Raw genomic sequence first — 22,099 nt, 5'->3', positions numbered from 1 at the left:
ATTTAGCATTTGTTCAACCATCTCGGAATGTCTCTTCTGCAGCGGCGCCCATATCTTTTTTTTTTTATCAGGGTGGTGCCCAACGATAGGTTTGCGGAAAGTCTTTTTTTTTTTTTTTTATCTGGCCCTCACTTGCTCTTGGCTGTACGTCCAATATTTTGTAGTATTTTTTTTTTTTGCATGTGCGGTGGCTGCAAACAGCAGGAGCACGTATGCTTGTGCAAGCATGTTTACATGACAACGTTTTCTTATGCTTTACAAACGAACAACTACGTGACTTCGACTGTGCACTCCCAACGTGTGCCTCGGCGTTATTCGAAACCTCAGAGGCTTTTTGGTAAACAATCCGGCGAATAACCCAGGAGAAACTTATTTGAGAACAGTTCGTCATCCGTGCCGCTAGGGGGTAGAAATGTACGGCGATTGCGGACGCCGAAGAAGAGCTTTCTTTTCCGTGGTGAAAGAACCCGTAAGAGAAACGGAAAACAAAACAGCACGTAGGCCTCAAATGAATTCAAACACCTACGTGGTCATCTCAAAGTAAAATCATCGTTACTAGTTCGGCGTGTACCACAGTTGCGTGTTTCGCCGTGGTGCTTTGATATTCAGCTCGTATCTATTAGGTAAGGTGGCATTTGTAGTACTTAGCGTGTTAGCAGCTAGCCGTGGCCAGCTAAGGTTAGCCAGCACGATCTTAAGAACGGACGTCGAATGTTCGACGAGATGAATTCAATAATTTGCATGCTTGCTAGATTATATTTCACTATGAATTTAACTTGTTCGAACGTTTGATAACCCTTATTGATATCCGTGTACCTTGTTGATTTGTTTGCGTCACGTTTTTTTGGTTAGTTTTAGACGTCATACTTGTCGTAATCATGTTTGTCCTCTCCGTGGCCGGTTATAATAGTAGTAAAAAAAAAACATTACTTGCACATGTTATTGTTTTAGCTCCATGTAAAGTGCCTCGTAGAGACTTTTAAATACTGCTCGAAGCAGTGTTTTCAACTAATGATCCAATTCGCCATCTCAAGATTGACATTTTACTTTGACGTCTGCTAGTCAGAAGCTGAGTTGCACATTGTTCATAGAGTAAATGTTTGGCTACAGCTCATGGCAGGTACATTTCCAGCTTCTTACGTTATGTATATGAAAAGTACCAGAATATTTCGGGGCACATCTAACATTTGTGGAGGGCTAGATATTGAATTTTATTGTCAATTTCAGTTCTCAGTTCCTCAATGTCTGTTTTGCAGGTCTTCAATCCATGACTGAATTCCCCGCAGATATAGTTGCCACGAAGTGCACACTAATGAGTGCTGTATTCTCCTCGAGCTGGGCCCAGCGCCATGCCTGATCGTGACAGCTCCTACCTGTCAGGTGGCGGTGGGAGTGGTAGCAATCTAAGTGAAGAGGGAGGATCGGGCTCTGCTTGCGCTACAGATTGCAGAGTAGGTTCAGAAGGGGGTTTTGGAAGCATGGACGGGGGAGGCTCACTAGGCAATGGCATTAGTTTTGGCCTTGGGGGAGGTGCAATGTTAAACTCTGGATTAATGCTAGATGGGGTGTGCAGGGATTTTATTCGTAATGTTTGTAAGAGAGGGAAGCGTTGTCGCTTTAAGCATCCCGATTTTAATGAGGTGCCAGACTTAGGGGTGCAAAAGAATGAATTCATTTTTTGCCACGATTACCAGAATAAAGAATGCTTGCGCATCAACTGTCGCTTTGTACACGGCACGAAAGAAGATGAGGAATATTACAAGAAAAATGGAGAGTTGCCACTTGCGCTGAGAGCAAAAGTTGCAGCACGACTTGGCCTCTCACCCACAGATCTGCCGCATAGTAGAGGGGAGGTCCCAATCTGCAGAGACTTTTTGAAAGGGGAGTGCCAGAGGGGCAGTAAGTGTAAATTTCGTCATGTCCAAAAAGACTATGAATATGATCTCACTGGGCTTGGCGTGAGTGGTTTGCTTGGGGCCGCTGCGAGTGTAATGGTATCTGCAGGAAGTGGCATCGGTGCAGCCGGAGCGAGCGGAGGAGCCAGTGTGGGGATTCCGGGGCTTGTGGGAGGTGTGGCTGGAAATAATATTCTAGGGGTGGCCTGCCCAGGCATGAGTATGAGTGCTTGCAGAGATGCAAGCGTCGCAGGAGTAGGCGTCAGCGCAGGAGTGGCGGGCGTCAGTGCGACAGTAGCGGGCGTCAATGCGGGAGTAGCGGGCGTCAGTGCGGGTGTAGGTACCGTCAGTGCGGGAGTAGGGCCCGTCAGTGCGGCAGCGGTGAGCGTCAGTGCGCCAGTAGTGAGCGTCAGTGCGCCAGCAGGCCCGTCAGGACAGAGGCGTTTCGACAGGACCCCGATGTCGGTCTACGAGCCCGTAGTTGAGAGCGGCGTCTTTGACTCGGCTAGCCTGGACAGCCCGCTTGAACAGACCGCACTCCAGATCAAGAGGCGGCGCTTGGAAAGCTTGCGACTGGCAGACAGCAGCGTCGGTGGCCACTATGACCTCGGGGTCCAGGCTACCTTGCCCACACGCCCGGTGGAGTACAGGTTGTTGGAGGAGGAAAACAACCTGCTGAGGAAGAGAGTGGAAGAGTTAAAGAAACAGGTCAGAACGAGAACATGTTTGAAATCACCGTCGAAAATTTGTTTTTAAGTATGACATCAAGTAGTTCCGTCCAAAATGAATTGGAACTGCAACAAAGAAAATGCAGGCTAAAATTCAGTACAAAACAGATCAGAACAAATTGGTAAGAAATGTCTTTTTTTAATTAAGTCAGTCCCCTGAAAGTTTACAATAAATACATCAAGTCTACCACTACATTGCAATGTAGAATTGAATTTGATGACTTAACAAGCGTTAACAAGAACTACAACCTGGCTTCTGTTCCTTCCCCCAGGTTGCCAACCTCATTTCTACCAATGAAGTTCTCTTGGAGCAGAACGCCCAATTCCGCGGTCAGGCAACAGTGATGACAGCCGCCCAGACTGAGCAGACCCTGGTACCTCCAGTGGGTGTGGTCAGCTCGTACAACCACGGCATCGCCCAGACTCACACCACGCTGAGCAGCACCGGGCTGCAGCCTCGACCCGTCACCCAGCAAGATCTGGTGGCGTCCACCGGCGCTCCCACGGCGCCCCCTAACAACGCGGCGCCACCCCCTCATCTGAACCCCGAAATTACACCGCTGTCAGCCGCTCTGGCGCAGACCATCGCCCAGGGGATGGCGCCTCCAGTTTCTATGGCACCGGTGGCGGTGTCCGTGGCTCCGGTGGCCGTGTCTATGTCCATGACGCAGCCTCTGCCGGGCATCACCATGAGCCACGCCACGACGCCCATGCTGTCGTATCCCATTGCCAGTCAGAGCATGAGGATCACCACTCTGCCTCATATTACCTGATAAGTGGTAATGAAGCGACCCTCAAGCCAAAACAGATCTTCAAACTGACTGTTTTACGGCTACATTGACAAAAAAAAAAATGTAACAATACATGGATACAAGTTTCAAATTGTTCTATTACGAGAATAAAGTTCAACTAATACGAGAAGAACTAAATTGGCTCATCTCTTGATTGTTCAGTCTGATCTGACAGAAAATGTTTAAGAGCTACTCATGATTGATGAATATGTACAGTAGTCAACTACGCTGGCTGCTGGTTTCAGACTTGCAGAGTCATTTTGAGAGTCACCAGTTAGAGCTACATGGAGTTTTTTATTTTATTTAGTAAAACATCTTTATTCTTCTTGTGGTAATGACTTTATTCTCGTATTATAAAAACGTTTTTCTTATAATTCTGCTATTTACATTTCCCTTTATTGTCTACTGATTGCATTTAATCCGATTGCGAATCAAATTAAACCTATGTTTCCCTCTAGAGAGCCGTAAAGAAACATTTGGCCCTTGACTTTTAGCTAATGACGCAACGGACGTTTTTTTTTTTTTTTCCTTGATTATTGTAAACACAAAAAAATGTTAAAATGCTAAAAACTGATCATCGCATTTTTGTTTACACTTGCACTAGACTAGTTGTGGATTAGTTGATCAACACCTAAACTCTGCACGACAATTCAAAAGCAAGTAGTGTGGTTTGTCTGAAGTCATGCGCACACAAAATAAACACGATGTGATAACCAGGAGCAAAGCTTTCTTCAACATCTCTTTGACTTAAAAGGGTGGAGTCACGTTGTCTAAACTTGCTTTAATACTTTCAACTTTCACAGCAGCACGACATCCGTGTCCGGACAATTCTGAATTGAGTGATGCCAATTTGCTCTTTACATGATCGTCGCTCGGTCGTAAGCAGTCAAGGACGCATTTCGTTCCAGTGGGCGTGTTTTCTGCGCGATAACGGGACGGAGGAAGAAAGAGGAGCAGAACTCAACAGCGAACGACTTGTGCAAACCTAACCGCAAAACCACGTCAACCAGGCGGATTTAGCAATCACCTTAAATATGCGGTTCGGATCTTGAAGTAATTACAGCTACAATCTGTGTTTTGATACTTTACTTTTTCTTGAACGGTTGCTTGACGCGTTGAAATGTCGGCCGATTAAGTCAGTATAAAGGCATTTTTACGGGTATTTTTTTTTCCATTCTGTACCATATTTATTAAGGGATTCGTCTGCGAGCTCAAAGACTTAAAAGGACAATGCAGAGCGAGAAATCGGAGCCGAAAGTCGACGAGGGTTCGGGCCCGGACAATCCCGAGATGTGCGCGTCGAGTGACGGCAGCGAAGTGCAGCCTCTTCCCCGGGCCAAGGGGATTAACGCCGTGGCGGTGTTATGGACTTTTGGGAAGTGCCTGGGAGCTTTGCTTCCCGTCTACCTGGCCGGCTATTACCGGGTCAGCACCAGCCTGCTGGTGTGCGGTATGATGGTGTATACGGGATGGAAGCATGCTCGGGAGGCCAAAGAAGAGAGGCTGAGATCGGCCATGCAGCTGTTCGGCGACGAGGAGGAGCTAGGCAGCTTGAAAATGTCCAAAATAAAGAGAGACCTACCTGCGTGGGTAAGACATGGTCCATTAACATCAGCTTTATTGATATGCACGAAATGCAGTTGCAGACCAAAGAAAAACATTCAATGCAAATACTCAAGCAACATTTGACTTATTGCATAGACTGTTAATACTTGTTTGCATCTCTCTAAACAAGTGAGTCGTTTCAATATTTTAGATGGAAGCTACATTTGAAATGCAATCCTATCCCAAAATCAATGTATCTGCCAGTGCATCCCGACAGCAAAAGCCCAAAATGGAAATGTGATTTGCCACAAGTTCTTCTGTGAGGCCACACCCAGTTTAGCTCTAGGCCCTGGAGAATTCTTGCTGTATGAGTGCTTTTCCACTTTGGTCTTGGCAAACAGACAGAATGCATCAAGCATACTAACAAATGGATGGACATGTGCAGAGACTTCATGAAAGGCCTAAAGAGAAAACTGTTAACCAAGCTGTCTTTTAAAAGTACTCTGTGATGCAAAGCACAACATTTCTATGAAATGTCTGTTTAAAAGCACAGAGGTATTAAAACATTGCCATTGAATCTTTTTAGAATGGATTATTATAATATTCAGATATTTTCATTTGCTTGAAAGCTTATTACAAATCAATTTCCCCCATGTATTGTAGCTTATTTATTACTGTTTAGTGACAAAATGAATGATGGTATGATGGAAAAGAGTCACTTGATTTTGACACAGGCTCTCGTTCAACAGTGCAAAACGTACCTAAACACAATTGAACTATAAATGTCCTTTTTTTTTTTCTTCACCACCACAGGTCAACTTTCCAGATGTTGAGAAAGTAGAATGGCTGAACAAGGTAAAACAAAAATCTCTTTGTTTGGCCTTTTATTGAAGCGCACACGGGATCAAACACAGCCGCTATGCTGACAGACTGATGCTTCCGCATCGACATGTGACCGCTCGCTTATGGCTGCAGCCATGTTGAAGGCAGCGAGGGCAACACCCCCTCCGTTGTCGCAGCCGCACCATCTGTACCGCAAACGCAGCAGCGGTACACATTTCGTGCCAGTCAACCCACTCAACATTTCCACTTTACCGCGGCCCAGCTCACAGGAAGAGGAAGAAGCAGCCCCCCCCCGGCCACATGAAGAACCAGCTGGTTTTGTTCTCCCTCCTCTCGTTTATACTTTATAAAGTCACAGATAAAAAAAAGAAACTCTAAAAGGATCATAAGACATTCGAAGCACAGAGTGGAGTTATGAATCTGCTAGTGGGACATTCAGGCCTCCATGTGAGCAGGAATCTGATGACTCACTCTCCACTTATGCCAGTTGTTGCCAACCTTTTATAAAATTAAGCACACTGCGCCTACTTCTCATTCTTCCCCCCGTGGGACTCGAATGTGTTTTCATGGCAACGGTCTCTGAAACAACAGTGGAGAAATGAGCAGTTGCCTTGTTATTTATAAGTCAGCTGCTTATTTAACCCAAAGGCCACACAATTTTGAGTCTAAATGTGTCGCTGTAGGTGCTTCAGCAGGTATGGCCCTTTGTGGGTCAGTACTTGGAGAAGCTCCTGGTGGAGACCATCGCTCCGTCTATCCGAGCCTCGAGCAGCCACCTCCAGACGCTCAGTTTCACCAAAGTGGACATGGGCGACAAGGTGACGTCATTTTAGCTTTAATGCTATTATGTTGAACGCAGTTACGTAACGTGTTCCGTTTCCTCGCAGGCCATGAAGGTGGTCGGGATCAAGGCGCACACAGAGAATGACAAAAGACAAGTCCTGCTTGATTTGTATATCAGGTAGAATGTTACCTCACACTTTTTGCTATTTTACAATGCTAAAATGTGGGTCACGTGTTCCTCTTAGCTTTGTTGGCAATGTGGAGATCAACGTGGAAGTAAAGAGATACTTCTGCAAAGCTGGAGTCAAAGGAATGCAAGTGAGTCGCCATCTTAAGTGTCACATGAAGGAAGGAATCGCCGTGCAAATGTCACATTTCTGTCCTCTGTGTGTGGGCGTAGTTGAATGGGATGATGCGAGTCATTCTGGAGCCTCTGATCGGAGATGTGCCCATTGTGGGCGCCGTCACCATGTTCTTCATCCGCAGACCCGTAGGTTGATCCGTCTGCATTCACCTTTATTTGTCCTTGCACTCCCCTCCCCCAAGCCTCTCTTGTGTGTCTCCTATTGTTTGACAATTATTAATGATATTTATGTCATTCCAGAAACTCGATATCAACTGGACCGGGTTGACCAATTTGTTGGATATCCCTGGATTGAAGTGAGTCATGCTCGGATAACCTCATATTTTTTAAGCTATTTTTTAAAAATGAGAAATACCGTGATTGAACCGAGCAAAACAGATGATTCGTGATTTGTTTATACTGGAAATAAGTTGTCATAACAAGCTAGCCAACACAAATCAAACCTCGATGTTGATAACGTTACCGCTCTGTAAGTATGTGCTGGTTATCAGAAGCAAAAACATCACGGTTGCTGTGCTCGCTTACGAAATTCAAAATATATTTTCAGGAAAAGGCAACTAATAAAGGATTTTTTTATTTTATTTTATTAGATGAGCATCTAAAAAAAAAAGATTTGCCTGTTTTTTTTTTAAATTCCACATTTGATGAGTGGGCAGAAACTGCTGAAACACAACAATTTAAGTTCATGCAATTTATGTTCCGTGGTAATTCAGGTGAACATCAATATTTACATTGTCATAATGTGACTTTGCCATGTCTCCTTCATCTTCTTCAGTGTCATGTCTGACAGCATGATCATGGATGCCATCGCCTCCTTCTTGGTGCTGCCCAACCGTCTGGTCGTCCCCCTGGTTCCAAACCTACATTTGGCACATCTTCGCTCCCCTTTGCCCAGGGTAATGATGCCATACGCAGCAACACGTGACCTCACGTGTGTCATATTCAATTCTGTCATTATGATCCCAAGGGTGTGGTGCGCATCCACCTTGTGGAGGCCCAGAATCTAGCAGCAAAGGACCACTACGTGAAAGGCGTCATGGCGGGCTTGTCAGACCCCTACGCCATATTGCGGGTGGGGCCTCAGATGTTCACCTCCCACCACTTTGACAACACAGACTCACCCAAGTGGGGGGAGATGTATGAGGTAAGGAACAATGAATCCTTATGATTATGTGCGACATTCACTCGTCGGACTGACTTTGAATGTTCCGTTTTCATTCATTCACTGTGAGTCCACAGCCATTTTCCAACCATTCTGTCTGTCTACATTTTTTTGTACGTGTGTCTGCTGCACCAGGTGATAGTCCATGAAGTGCCTGGTCAGGAACTGGAGGTGGAGGTTTATGACAAAGATCCAGACCAGGATGATTTCCTGGGGAGGTACATCTGCGTCATTCTCTCTCTTCATTTGTGTGTTTACATTTCAATCACTCAGCGTTGAGGTAATCATTTGTTTGTTTTTCCCCAAGGTGTGTTTACTGATTTGATGTCCTTTTTTCTCTCCCATGTAGGACCAAATTGGATTTGGGCATTGTGAAGAAGTCCATAGCCGTTGATAATGTAAGAAAAATACTGTTTTTGGAAAATGTTTGAATGAAAGAAAAGAAAAATGCTGGAAAATTGAACTCAGACAATTTGGAACTATTTAGTTGGACAAGTTTGACTTGACATTATGAATGTTGAAAATTCTCTCCACCATTGCAAACTCCAAAAATACTACAAATGTTTAACATCTGATCTTTATAAGCAGATTTTTGCTTTTCACTTGTTAGATTGTGTTAAGTGGTCTGATTATTCTCCTCAGTGGTTCCCTTTGAAGGATACGCCCTCAGGTCGGGTCCATCTCAAACTGGAGTGGTTGGCCTTGATGCCGACCACTGATCGACTTGAACAGGTGTGCTTCCATTATATCCTGACTAAACGTCTCTCTTCTTCACTGTAACAAAACATTCACCGTAATTCTCTCCCTTTCCAGATCCTGAAAAGAAACGAGAGTGTGACCAGTAAAACGGCCGACCCGCCCTCGTCCGCCATTTTGGTGGTTTACCTTGACAAGGCTGAATCGCTGCCAGTGAGTCAACGAGCTGGCCGTTGCTTCCTGTGTGGTTGTCATCTGGCATTCTGCACAGTTGTTCCCGTGGCCTCTAACCCTGTTAACACACACGCACATACACGGCTATTTTTAGCCCCTCCCACTCCGTGACAAAATGTGTGGAACTCATTGCGATCTTTTCCTCCTTAAATCTGACTCATACGCTTGCTTGCTGCATGCAAGTTGCTGGTGAATTTCCACACTTTTTTTTCGCGTGTTTTTCTGCTACAAGTCACATGCTCTATTATTTATTCATAAAACATTTTTTTCCTGCAATACTCTAGATGAAAAAGGGGAATAAAGAGCCCAATCCCATGGTGCAGTTATCTGTGCAGGACATCACCAGGGAGAGCAAGGTTGATCCAAATTACAATGTTACAAATTATATATTTGTATATTTATTTGTCATGTAAACGCTTATTCTGTTTCTTATTGTTTAAAGACATGTTCCACAACTGTCAATCCAGAGTGGGAAGAAGCCTTTACGTTTTTCATCCAAGATCCACGCAAACAGGATATTGACATTCAGGTAACTTTTCAATCGCTGCTTTATCCTCACAATATTTGGTGGGACTGCAAAATGAATACAAGAGACTTTAGAAAGGTAATCGCGTCTTTTAACTGCGTGACAAGGTGAAGGATGTCGACCGGGTGCAGACATTGGGTAGTCTGTCCATCCCTCTGTCTCGCGTGCTGTCCACTTCTGGCCTTTCTCTGGACCAGTGGTTCCAGTTGGACAACTCCGGATCCGCCAGTCGTATTTATATCAACGCAGTTCTCAGGGTAAATCACTCGTGGAATTACACAAATTAGGAATTTGGTCGTCAGGTTCAAGAGTTGGCCCCCATTCTTGTTGTAGATGCTGTGGTTAGATGAAGAGCGTATCACAGCCGATGTGTCGTCTAACCTGGAATCCAAAGGCAAACAGTTACCGCAGGAGACATCTCCACACTCCAGTTTTGCCACTGAGGTAACGAAATCTGGTCCAATTTCTCGCCCTCCTTTCACTAATTGTAAATCACTCGTATTTGCAGGGGCTGCTCAGAATCCACCTGCTGGCTGGGCAGAACCTGATTCCCAAAGACAACATGATGGGGGGCATGGTGAAAGGCAAGAGTGACCCCTATGTGAAGATCAATATAGGTGGGGAAACATTCACAAGCAAATCCATCAATGCGAATCTCAACCCCACCTGGAATGAGATGTATGAGGTAAATAAATGCCCGTAATCACTCGAAGGTGACTTACGTGATCATATCTCAGATACAATTTGAAATTCATTCCCCCTCAGGTGATTTTGACGCAGTTGCCTGGTCAGGAGCTACAGCTGGAGGTGTTTGATAAAGATATGGACATGAAGGATGATTTCATGGGCAGGTAGTTTGATATTCAATATATTGATGCTCATTAAATGAGTAAACTGCCCCTTTTATGAATCTCATTTTACTCCCAAAATAGGCTCAAGATCAATCTAAAGGACATCATTGAGTCACAATACACTGATCAGGTACAAGTATATATTTTTTCTTCATTTGCCCTTGTAGGCACCACTCCCACATCCTTCTAGTATTCAAATAATTCCATGTGTGTGTGTGATATCAGTGGTACACTCTCAATGATGTCAAGTCCGGTCGAGTTCATCTGACCCTGGAATGGGTTCCAAGAGTCCCAGAAGCAGACCAAGTGGATCAGGTTTGAACAAAAACCGTGCCAACGTGGAAAAAAATCAAAATAATGATGATTCTCTTGATCTATTGTGCACTTTCAGGTTCTTCAGTTCTATTCCAGACAGTCCTACCAGAACAAGGCAGTTCCATCTGCCGGTCTTCTGTTTGTTTTCATCCAACAAGCAGATGGTTTACCAGTAAGTCTGCTACGTAATGGATCCCATAATACTAAATACGCATTATATATTTTTTATCATTACCTGTCATTTAAACATCAACAGGTGAAGAAGAGTGGAAAAGAACCAAAAGTGGGAGCAGAGCTCATTCTTGGAAAAATGTCCCGGAAAACTACAGTGAGACTCCTTTTTTTTTTTTTTTTTTTTTTAAATAAAAAAAGCTGTAGAGAGTGCAATAACAAGTTGAATGACATCCCTGAGTGAACCTTCTCATCTCTGCTGCAGGTGTGCGATCGCTCTATATCACCCGAGTGGGATGAGGCGTTCTGCTTCTTGGTCCGTGACCCCAGAGAGGATATTCTTGTTGTTAAGGTAGTCAGACAAACAGTAAATCGCAATTCAAGATCTGTTCCTCCCTCACTGTAACTTAAACGCTAACACTTGTATTTCCCTAGCTCTCCCACAGCTGGACATTGCCCATAGGCTCTTTAGTGGTTCCAATTAAAGAGCTTCTTACTGAGCCAGAGCTGGTCCTGGATCAGTGGTTCCATCTGGACGGAGCCTCCCCTGAGAGTCAACTTCTCCTTCGGGCTGAACTTAAGGTAGCAAAGCTTTCATTCACATAAATCCTTCAGGTTTGAATCCTTTTTTTCGGACACAGATGCTGATACCAAGCAAGTGTCCCCGCCGTCCCAGTGATCAAGCTAAGGTCACTTTGAAAGACTCAATCCGTTTTCCCGATCAGCAGAAACAAGAGGGTGATGTCATCCAAAAGTGAGCACACCATATATCCAACACGTCTCATCTCCGATCTTAGTTTTTCTTCGTCTCTGATGCCTAGTAATGCATTTTTAGGTCCAGTTCAGTGGATCCTCCTATAGAAACTATTGTCCCGCAAGTGATGATGCATGAAGAAGGTGGAGGTGATGTAAAGATGTCTCAAGCTGATGTGGAAGAAGATATGAAAGAAGAAGCACCACCAGCTGTGGTGAAACCTCCCCATACTTCGCCAGATCTGAACTTTTCCAATGAGGTATATTAAAGATATTATAAAGCATGGAGAAAAGTATTAAGACAAAGAATTCTGGAATAACTTATACCAAAATGCCAACAATGTTAACAGTCAATTGATACAAAGGTTTATGATTTTTTAATCCACCCTTCTTGTCTCTGGAGGGGCTAATGAGAATCATCCTCATGGAGGCTCAAGATCTGGTTGCCAAGGACAACCTGATGGGGGGTTTGAAGAAGGGCAAGAGTGACCCCTACGCAAAGATTACCGTTGGAGACGCCACATTTAAAAGTAATGTTGTCAAGGAGAACCTCAACCCCATCTGGAATGAGATGTATCAGGTGCTTAGCATGATTTCAGATCAGATAGATTGTGGAGAATACAAAATCCTTCCTTTATATGGGACACTCATTTTATCTTCTCTGGATTCCAACAGGTGGTGATGAAGCCTCAGTCTGGACAGGACGTCAACGTGGAGCTGTATGACAAAGACATGGACAAAGACGACTTTTTAGGAAGGTGAGGGTGTGCTGGAGCTTGTCCAGTAAAGGGCCGAACGATCCCCTCAGCACATTTTAAAAGCCATCACGCAAAATAACCATATCGATATTTTCAACAGATTCACCATCAGTGTGGCGGACATCGTTGGCTCCCAGTACACAGACCAGGTGAGTTCCTGACACCCAGCCTGCAACTTTCATATTTTGTTTTGCTCAAGAAGTATTTGCTTCTTTTGCAGTGGTACACTCTGAAGGATGTTAAGTCTGGTCGTGTTCGTCTCATACTGGAGTGGGTCCAGACAGTGTCCCATAATGGCACCTTGGACAAGGTGAGAACACGCTACACACTGCTCATATGACTACTTCCGATATTCTGTATAGTGTGACGTCTGTCTGTGTTTTTCAGGTGAAGCAACTGCAGTCGTTGCAGTCGTTCAAAAACAAGACGATTCCCTCTGCAGCTTTGCTCTTTGTTTATGTGGACAGAGCAAACTCATTGCCAGTGAGACACTTGTTTACATAACAGAAAAAAATACTACTAATGGAACCAATGTGGGAAAACATGGCAAATATTTTTTGTAATTCCAAAATTAAATCATAAGTGATACAAATACTTTCTTGTACTTAATTCGATTCTAATGTGTGTGTGTTTTATTTTTTATAAACAATGTGTCTTTCTTTGTGTGTCCAGTTTAAGAAAAGTGGAAAGGAGCCGAAAGCTGGAGTTGAGCTGGCTTTGGGTAACACAACCTATAAAACTAAGGTATGGAAAGTTGTATATTTTTACAAATAGAGATGTTTAAATTACAGTATTATTTTCAGTGTAACTTTAAATCATGTTCACACACGCTTTCATGTTCTGACCTGCCTCCCTGTGCGAAGGTTTGTGATCGCACAAGGTCGCCTGAGTGGAACGAGGCATTCTATTTTTTGGTTCATGACCCTACTGAGGAGATGCTTGTCCTCAAGGTAGATACTCATCGCACCGAAAGCACGTGGTCTCTATCAAAGTGTAATTTTGGGATATTTTGTCTTTAGTTATCCAGCGCTTGGGAGCAGCCACTGGGCTCGCTGGTGGTTCCTGTAAAAGAGCTGCTGTCGGAACCTCAGCTGGTCCTGGATCAATGGATGTCTCTGGATGGAGCCTTGCCGGAGAGTGAGATCTTACTGAGGGCTGAACTCAAGGTGGGACAATGTCATCATAGTTATGAAAAATTGTATGGATTTCAATTGGACTCTAAAATCATATGTGATGTCGTGGCAACTTTGGCAACATATCAACTTGTGTATTTATTTATTTTTTGGCGACAGATATTGAACTCGGTGATGACGGAAGCCCCACAGCCATGTGGTCTCGCTTCAAAGAAAACAATCACGGTTTCCACCGAGGAGGAAGAAACTGGCTCGAGGCTTCCGTTAGATGAGTGAGTGTTTTTATTTCACATTTCACTGGTTACAAATAAATAGAGCTTGCTCACCAGATTGTGTTTTGTCAGTCTTGGCCAGATGAAGTACCCAGAAGATGAAGCAGAGTCCTTTACAATTCCGCCTCCTGATGCTACGGTTAGTTTGACTTCATCATCATCTAAAGTTTGTCTAGTTTCACCTTCACACTTGAGACGTTCGATCTAACTCAGTTGGTGGAGGAACAGGCGGATTTGGAAGAGCATCAAACACCAGTCGACCAAGTTTATACAGAGGACATGGAGACACGAGATGACCAGGCTCACGTCACAGTGCCTGATCCTCCTGCTGAGCTCTTGAAGCCCAAAGTTGATGTTTCTCCACAACACACAACCCCCAGCCGGGACTTTGGCACTGAGGTGGGTCAACAGTAGTGTCTATAATAATTAGCCAGTCGCATACAGTCTTTTCAAAGAGTGGCTCGGGTATTGCTGAAATTTAATCAGAATGTCAAATATTAGGTTCCATTAAAGCTGCGTGTGTGTCTGTACAGATTTAAATGAGGATATGATGACATTTTTGCTACAGCCCTTCCGCATTTATGATGAATCAACACCATGTTTTTTCCCCCAATGGCTGTGAATCAATGGGTCACTTCTGGTTTTCTTTAACTTTTATTATGAAACTGAGATCTGATCTGAATCTTCTGTATGTAGGGCAAAGCTTAAAGGTTTAAGAGAACTTTTCTCATAAAAGGAGGCAATAACAATTAAACAATAACTATATTAAAACACCAGTCATACTCCATGAACCAGGAAGTAGTCTGTCTAAATAATGAACTAATAATTTCGTTTTTTTTTTTCCCCTTTTGACCTTAGCAATTATCCGCACTCTGCTGAGTGACATTCTATGGCCAATAGACAATAACAATGAACTCTTGGCTAACCCCCCCACATATTTCTATCTAATTGATCGCTGTGGCCTTATCTCACCGACTGCAGGGGCTGTTGAGGATTCATTTGCTGGAGGCCCAGAGTCTGGTTGCCAAGGACAACATGATGATGATGAAGGGCAAGAGCGACCCCTATGTCAAGATCAATGTTGGAGGGCTTACATTCAAGAGCCATGTGGTCAAGGAGAACCTCAACCCCACCTGGAACGAGATGTACGAGGTAAATCTGGTTAAACTTGGTAATGAAGAAAATGTCAGATACAGCAATAAAGTTACTCCCAAATATCTGAGATGTTTTATTTGATATTTTAATGATTTGGTTATGTTTCATTTGTTGAGTTTTTCATTGCTGTTGTCCTTCTCCAGGTAGTTTTAAGCAGTCACAGTGTCCAGGAAATTCAACTCGAAGCGTTCGATAAAGATTTAGATTCTGATGACTTCCTGGGAAGGTTTGTGTCATGTGATGATGTAGTAGTACAGTACAGCAGATGATATTGTATGTTGTCATGTTTCTTAGGTTCAGTATTAAACTCGGAGAGGTCATCAGGTCACAGTACATAGATCAGGTTTGTTTGTTTTTTGCAGTTTTATTATGAATTTTTCTACTTGTCCTGCTTCAGTAGCTAACATAACTTGTGTTGCAGTGGTACACATTGAATGATATCAAGTCCGGGCGGATTCACTTGATCCTTGAATGGGTTCCTACAGTAGCGCGTCCCATCCAACTTGACAAGGTTTGGATTTTTATTGCGTAGAACATTTGCTGTTTAGTACATACATTCAATATATAGTATACATTTTTATGAATATATGTCTCATCTATTTTGTGCAGGTCCTGCAGCTTCAGTCTCTCCAGTTGTTTAAGAACAAAGCCATCCCCTCCGCTGCTTTGCTCTTTGTCCATTTGGAGCGAGCGCACTCATTACCCGTAAGTCGCCACCATCGTCTTCGTGTATTCAGAATGACTCACAGAATGTTGTCACACGTTAAAATGTGTAAATTTTTCCAGCTGAAGAAGAGCGGAAAGGAACCCAAAGCGGGAGCTGAGCTTGTTCTCGGCGACACAACCTACAAAACACAGGTGAGACTTTTAAAAGGGTGACACAACGTATCCTGAAATGATACATTTATTCATTGTATTTGTTATTCCACATTTCTCAAGCTATGTGACCGCAGCACCAATCCTCAGTGGGGTGAGTCTTTCTACTTCCTTGTGCGTGACCCTCAACACCAGATGCTTGTATTCAAGGTAAGGCCGAGTCCATCATTGATGTTCATTATGCATTTTGATATTGTGCAGTAGCTCACAAATTTATTTGTTGGCATCGCAGTTGTCTAGCGGCTGGGACCAGCCAATGGGATCTCTGGTGGTTTGCGTGAAGGAGTTGCTGGCAGAGCCACAGCTGGTCCTGGATCAGTGGTTCCATCTGGATGGAGCGGCACCTGACAGCCAGGTTCTGATGAGGCTTGAACTCAAGGTGGGAATGAAAAGAGTTCAAGTGCACACGTCAGAACGAGTAGTGTACTAGTCGACATCTCTTGTTCCTTGTTTTGACTCTTGACTAGGTTCTGGAGACCAAAATGGTGGAGATGATGAGTAGTGGGACTCTGCCTTGTGCTGACCCAAGTAGTGGATCTGGGAATGGGCAGGTGAAGTTATCACTTTCGTATGACACGAGAGAGGGAAAGCTGGTCATCATTGTACATGCCTGCAGGTAAGCGCTCACAATGGGATCATTCCAATCCTTTAGTTTTGCCACTTCTCCTCAAATGGAGGAAATGCGAACGACACAGACAAAAAGATACTGTTGCTGAGAGGCTCATTTGTACTGTGATGAGCAGGAAGATTGAGACTTGCTGAATGAATGCTTTTGGTGTCTGTGCACAGAGGTCTGTTGTGCTCCAGTAAGGACGCTGCCGACAGCTACGTCTCCATAATGCTGCTGCCAGACAAAAGCAAGGCCACCAAGAGGAAGACAGCTGTGAAGAAACGAGATCTCAACCCCGAATTTAATGAAAGGTACTAAAAAGTCTGCCATTTATTTATTTACTTATGTATTTATTTATTTATTTATATTTATTTATTTTATTTTTATTAGATGATTTATTTTTTGTTCTTTAGTTTTTCTTTATTGTTATTATATCTATTAGTATATTTTAATTTTAATTTTTTTTAATTTGTTTATTTTCTTTATTTTAATTTTACTTTTACTTTTATTAGATTATTTATTTTTTGTTCTTTATTTTTTATTTATTGTTATATCTATTAGTATATATATATATATATTTTTTTTTTTACTTTTTTTTTTTTTACTTTTACTGTTATTGTTATTTATTGCCTCATATCATCTTTGCCAACTTTCCATGCAGGTTTGAATATAACTTGCTGGTGGATGAATTGAAGTTAAGGCACCTCAGCGTGACCGTGAAGAATAACGCGGCCTCATTCAGAAGTCGTGACGTCATTGGACAGGTGGTTATAACTTACTGTACTTTCCTTGTTTGACTTAAGTACATTGACTTTGACTTTTTAAATGTGCTTCAACAAATGTGTTCATCTTGTTCTGTAGGTGCAGATAGAGCTGGCGGAGGTGGAGCTGGTGCCTGGTGTTACTGAGTGGTAAGCATGCAAATTAACTATTTTAAAAACATTTTAAGTCATTAAAAAACATGTTCATTTCATTAATATTTTTCTAAATGTGATTTAAACTTAATGGATTGAAGGAAGTTTGCTTGTTGCTTTTTTGAACCATTAACCCAGTGTTTCCCAACCTTTTTTCATTCACGGCACACCTTTTCATTGGAAAAAATCTCGAGGCACACCACCAACAAAAATCTGTTAAGTGTTACACCAGCTTCTATATTAAAATCAGTTATATTACAACAAAAGACGTAAAGTTCTATTCCTATATATGTATGGAGAGTCGAATAATTGATTAAAAATAAATACTAAATATTCTTTAAATTGTATTTCTTTTGTAAATGAAAGTGAGTTTTTGAAAAAAGGTAAGTGTAAGGAATAAACTATTGAAAGTGATTGTGATCAAAATCCAAAAGAATCAATATGGCTTTGTTTACTGTTTCAGACTAGCTCTATAAAATATTGCGACATTAAGAACAAAGTCACTTTTAAAGACGCTCTGCTGTTCTGACAGCGGCTGAGTGGCTATCACAGTCGAGGTGTCTCGACTTGACTGTGTATTTTACGTTGGTGACAAATGAACAATCCAGGTTCTCTCGTTGAACTACATGCTCTGATTTCCATCGGACCGAAAACGCACCACAGCCGTCATAGTGTCACTGTTCGTAAAAGCACACAGCAACTAGTGATGTGCATTCCAGTTCTTTTAAGTGAACTGAATCCTTAGAATCAGTTCATTCACAAGATTCATTCAAACAAATCGTTCAACGATTCTAAAGATTCAGTTCACTTAAAACTGGAATGCACATCACTAGTACAAAAGAACGCAAACGGCCAAGGGCTTCCAGGTCGAAATAGCCGACTGGTTAGTGACACGGGCTCTTGCTTGGTAAGGACCTGGTTCGAGTCCAGGTGTGAGCATATACTTATATGTGCTTTTAGAATTGGAACCTTGCTTTGTATGCATATGCAAACAAATGGAAGTTTTTATGTGTAAATACATAAAGTGGCCCCGCCCCCAAGTTGGCGGAGCAAGCCAATGGACATATTGGAAACATATTGGAACGCGGCCCCGAGGACTAGAGCTTGACACCTGTGACCTTTGCCCATGATATTTCCCTAATAAAGTGGCCTGTTATTAGGTACACTTGAAAATGGCGGTGTACCTAATGGAGTGTCGTGAAAAGTTTTAGCTCCTGCGGAACGTGAAAGTGACCAAAAACTTTTCACGCAGGTGCGCTTAACGAGGGTCACTTGGAGAACATGTTGGAACGTGGCCCCGAGGACTAGAGCTTGACACCTGTGACCTTTGACCATGATATTTCCCTAATAAAGTGGCCTGTTATTAGGTACACTTGAAAATGGCGGTGTACCTAATGGAGTGTCTGTGTGATTCCCTCGTTAAGTGCACCTGCGTGAAAAGTTTTAGCCACTTTCACGTTCCGCAGGAGCTAAAACTTTTCACGCAGGTGCACTTAACGAGGGAATCTTGAAAAACATGTTGGAACGCGGCCCCGAGGACTAGAGCTTGACACCTGTGACCTTTGACCATGATATTTCCCTAATAAAGTGGCCTGTTATTAGGTACACTTGAAAATGGCGGTGTACCTAATGGAGTGTCCGTGTGATTTCCTCGTTAAGTGCACCTGCGTGAAAAGTTTTAGCTCCTGCGGAACGTGAACGTGACCAAAAACTTTTCACGCAGGTGCGCTTAACGAGGGTCACTTGGAGAACATGTTGGAACGTGGCCCCGAGGACTAGAGCTTGACACCTGTGACCTTTGACCATGATATTTCCCTAATAAAGTGGCCTGTTATTAGGTACACTTGAAAATGGCGGTGTACCTAATGGAGTGTCTGTGTGATTCCCTCGTTAAGTGCACCTGCGTGAAAAGTTTTAGCCACTTTCACGTTCTGCAGGAGCTAAAACTTTTCACGCAGGTGCACTTAACGAGGGAATCTTGAAAAACATGTTGGAACGCGGCCCCGAGGACTAGAGCTTGACACCTGTGACCTTTGACCATGATATTTCCCTAATAAAGTGGCCTGTTATTAGGTACACTTGAAAATGGCGGTGTACCTAATGGAGTGTCTGTGTGATTCCCTCGTTAAGTGCACCTGCGTGAAAAGTTTTAGCCACTTTCACGTTCTGCAGGAGCTAAAACTTTTCACGCAGGTGCACTTAACGAGGGAATCTTGAAAAACATGTTGGAACGCGGCCCCGAGGACTAGAGCTTGACACCTGTGACCTTTGACCATGATATTTCCCTAATAAAGTGGCCTGTTATTAGGTACACTTGAAAATGGCGGTGTACCTAATGGAGTGTCCGTGTGATTTCCTCGTTAAGTGCACCTGCGTGAAAAGTTTTAGCTCCTGCGGAACGTGAACGTGACCAAAAACTTTTCACGCAGGTGCGCTTAACGAGGGTCACTTGGAGAACATGTTGGAACGTGGCCCCGAGGACTAGAGCTTGACACCTGTGACCTTTGACCATGATATTTCCCTAATAAAGTGGCCTGTTATTAGGTACACTTGAAAATGGCGGTGTACCTAATGGAGTGTCTGTGTGATTCCCTCGTTAAGTGCACCTGCGTGAAAAGTTTTAGCCACTTTCACGTTCTGCAGGAGCTAAAACTTTTCACGCAGGTGCACTTAACGAGGGAATCTTGAAAAACATGTTGGAATGCGGCCCCGACGACTAGAGCTTGACACCTGTGACCTTTGACCGTGATATTTCCACTACACGAGGTTAAAAAAAATAAAAAAGAAAAGTGTAGTGAACGATTCGGTGAACGATTCTTTTGAACAAATATTTCGAATGAACCGATTCAAAAGATTCAGTTCACTTAACTGGAATGCACATTACTAGTACAAAACAGTCCAGACGACCATTGGCTGCCAGGTTGAAATAGCCGACTGGATAATGACACGGGCTCTTGTTTGATAAGGAATTGGTTCGATCCCAGGCGAGAGAATTTACGTAAATGAGCTTTTATTGTGCAATTAACCCTTTATTTATTATTTTTTTTACCTCGTGTAGTGTACCTATTAAAGTGTCCATGAGGTGTACTTATACATATTGTCATATAAAGCAGTTAACCAAATGTCTGATTTATATGTTTTAATTGGCGAACATAAAAACAAGGAATAAAACACCAGACAAGTTTTAACATGAATGTTTATTAAAAATAATAATATTAAAAGTAAATTTCAAACCAGCAATCCAATGTGAAATTGCAGTAGATATATTGGATAACAATATTTAGGCGTATATATGCATACACCTTATTTAAAAACTACTCCAAGTGTTACAAAATCAAGATTACCCAAAGAGAAGCATAATCTCCCCGTTGTTGCATAACGGCGCATCCCTTCATGCAATAAAGTTAGCCGTTCGCTTGGAGAAAACGTGCATAAAAGAAGTGGTGTTTCAGTGAGTGGTTCTTTCTTTCCTTGGCAAATCGTAAATCTACATTCTGGCTTACATAGTTCACGCCAGGAGACGCAACACGTTCACTGACTGCTCCGTTGATGCACGGGAAGCAAGGCAGTTCACCCATTGCCTCGTTCACGAACGGGAAAGTCAGGATTCGTCCCCACACTGATCCGTTCTCGCGATGAACTGGAAATGCAAATCACTGACTCGTTCACTCACAGATCCATTCAGATGGTGAACGGGAAATGCAATTCAATACTCGTTCGTGAACGGGAAGTTACGTCATTTTCTTCTTTGTTTTGATTTACGGCGAGGTGGCACCAGCTTCAATGCGCATTACCGGCACCTACTGGTTGAAGTCATATGAACTGAAAAAAGAACGAATCACTTCAGGAAGTGATTCGTTCACTCTCGTTTACTGGAAAAATAAATCGTTCTTTTGAACGAATCGTTCACTCACGAGCCAACACTAACAGCAACACACACAAACTGAGTATGTGCCGATGCCACAACATCAAATCTCAAGATTCTCCGATTTGCCACGCATGCACGATTAGCAAGTGGCTGACCAGGCTTTGCGCTAACTGACCTGTGGTTTGGCGATCCTGTTTACAACGCGCTCGGTATTTAATGTTGGACAATTTCCCACGGCACAGCTGAACTTCTCTCACGGCACACTGGTTGGGAAACAGCATTAACCAATCAGAATCTCTGTTTATTCCAGGTTCATTCTGAGAGATGAAGCGGAGTAACAAACACGCCGATGATGTCATGTCTCAAACGTGGCATGGCTGCAGCTTGCACATGATGCCTCCTCCTCCTTCTTCGCTGTAACAGGGGAAGTGCTTTGCGCTAACTTAGGCTGTATAAGTTGAGGCACTTGAAACGCTCATATAACGCAGCCATCATGCACTCGGTACGGACAAGAGGAGAGCTTGACTCAAATTTAATAATCATAAAACTGAAGGAATTGAAGGAAAACAAATCAAAAGGCTTGATTACACTTGTATCACTTCTAAATGCCACTTAAGTATTAGAAACTTGCTTGCTTGTGTTTGACGTTGCCTTTTTAATATATATTTTTTATAAGATTACCATTGTTTTGCAAATGTTAAGTTCTATTTGGGTTGTGTATATTTGCAATGATTACACAAGTGTGTTGGAAAATGAACACTTAAATATATATTGTGCATCTCATTTGTTGTTTGGAGTTTTTGATTGCCCAAGTAACAACTCGCACTCACTCACTCACTCACTCACTCACTCACTC

At 43.0% G+C, this 22,099-nt stretch overlaps 2 protein-coding genes across 2 annotated transcripts; both read left to right on the top strand.

Annotated features, from left to right (window-relative positions):
* Positions 1-426: 426 nt before the first annotated feature.
* zc3h10 (zinc finger CCCH-type containing 10) lies at positions 427-4,133 on the top strand. The gene is made up of 3 exons (XM_037251834.1): positions 427-623; positions 1,257-2,603; positions 2,896-4,133. The coding sequence occupies exons 2-3, from the start codon at positions 1,350-1,352 to the stop codon at positions 3,394-3,396; spliced, it is 1,755 nt and encodes a 584-aa protein (XP_037107729.1). The 5' UTR covers positions 427-623; positions 1,257-1,349; the 3' UTR covers positions 3,397-4,133.
* Positions 4,134-4,228: 95 nt separating this feature from the next.
* esyt1b (extended synaptotagmin-like protein 1b) lies at positions 4,229-22,026 on the top strand. Its single transcript, XM_037251833.1, has 51 exons — positions 4,229-5,004; positions 5,773-5,814; positions 6,486-6,620; positions 6,690-6,763; positions 6,831-6,903; positions 6,986-7,075; positions 7,190-7,245; positions 7,725-7,845; positions 7,917-8,093; positions 8,247-8,329; positions 8,461-8,509; positions 8,754-8,843; positions 8,925-9,020; positions 9,326-9,397; positions 9,484-9,570; positions 9,675-9,824; positions 9,901-10,011; positions 10,076-10,252; positions 10,333-10,418; positions 10,500-10,548; positions 10,644-10,733; positions 10,810-10,905; positions 10,990-11,061; positions 11,170-11,256; positions 11,340-11,486; positions 11,546-11,658; positions 11,740-11,917; positions 12,061-12,237; positions 12,333-12,415; positions 12,516-12,564; positions 12,636-12,725; positions 12,803-12,898; positions 13,088-13,159; positions 13,279-13,365; positions 13,435-13,581; positions 13,708-13,820; positions 13,893-13,959; positions 14,034-14,219; positions 14,802-14,972; positions 15,119-15,201; positions 15,270-15,318; positions 15,397-15,486; positions 15,585-15,680; positions 15,762-15,833; positions 15,915-16,001; positions 16,084-16,230; positions 16,319-16,467; positions 16,641-16,772; positions 17,123-17,225; positions 17,323-17,372; positions 21,554-22,026. Exons 1-51 carry the CDS (start codon positions 4,645-4,647, stop codon positions 21,579-21,581), a joined length of 5,385 nt encoding a protein of 1,794 aa, XP_037107728.1. The 5' UTR covers positions 4,229-4,644; the 3' UTR covers positions 21,582-22,026.
* The last annotated feature ends 73 nt before the right edge of the window (positions 22,027-22,099 follow it).

This window comes from Syngnathus acus, chromosome 5 (assembly GCF_901709675.1).
Source record: "Syngnathus acus chromosome 5, fSynAcu1.2, whole genome shotgun sequence".
Classification (NCBI taxonomy): domain Eukaryota; kingdom Metazoa; phylum Chordata; class Actinopteri; order Syngnathiformes; family Syngnathidae; genus Syngnathus; species Syngnathus acus.
Note: the sequence above shows the minus strand (reverse complement) of the source record. Positions and strands in the feature narration are given on the sequence as shown.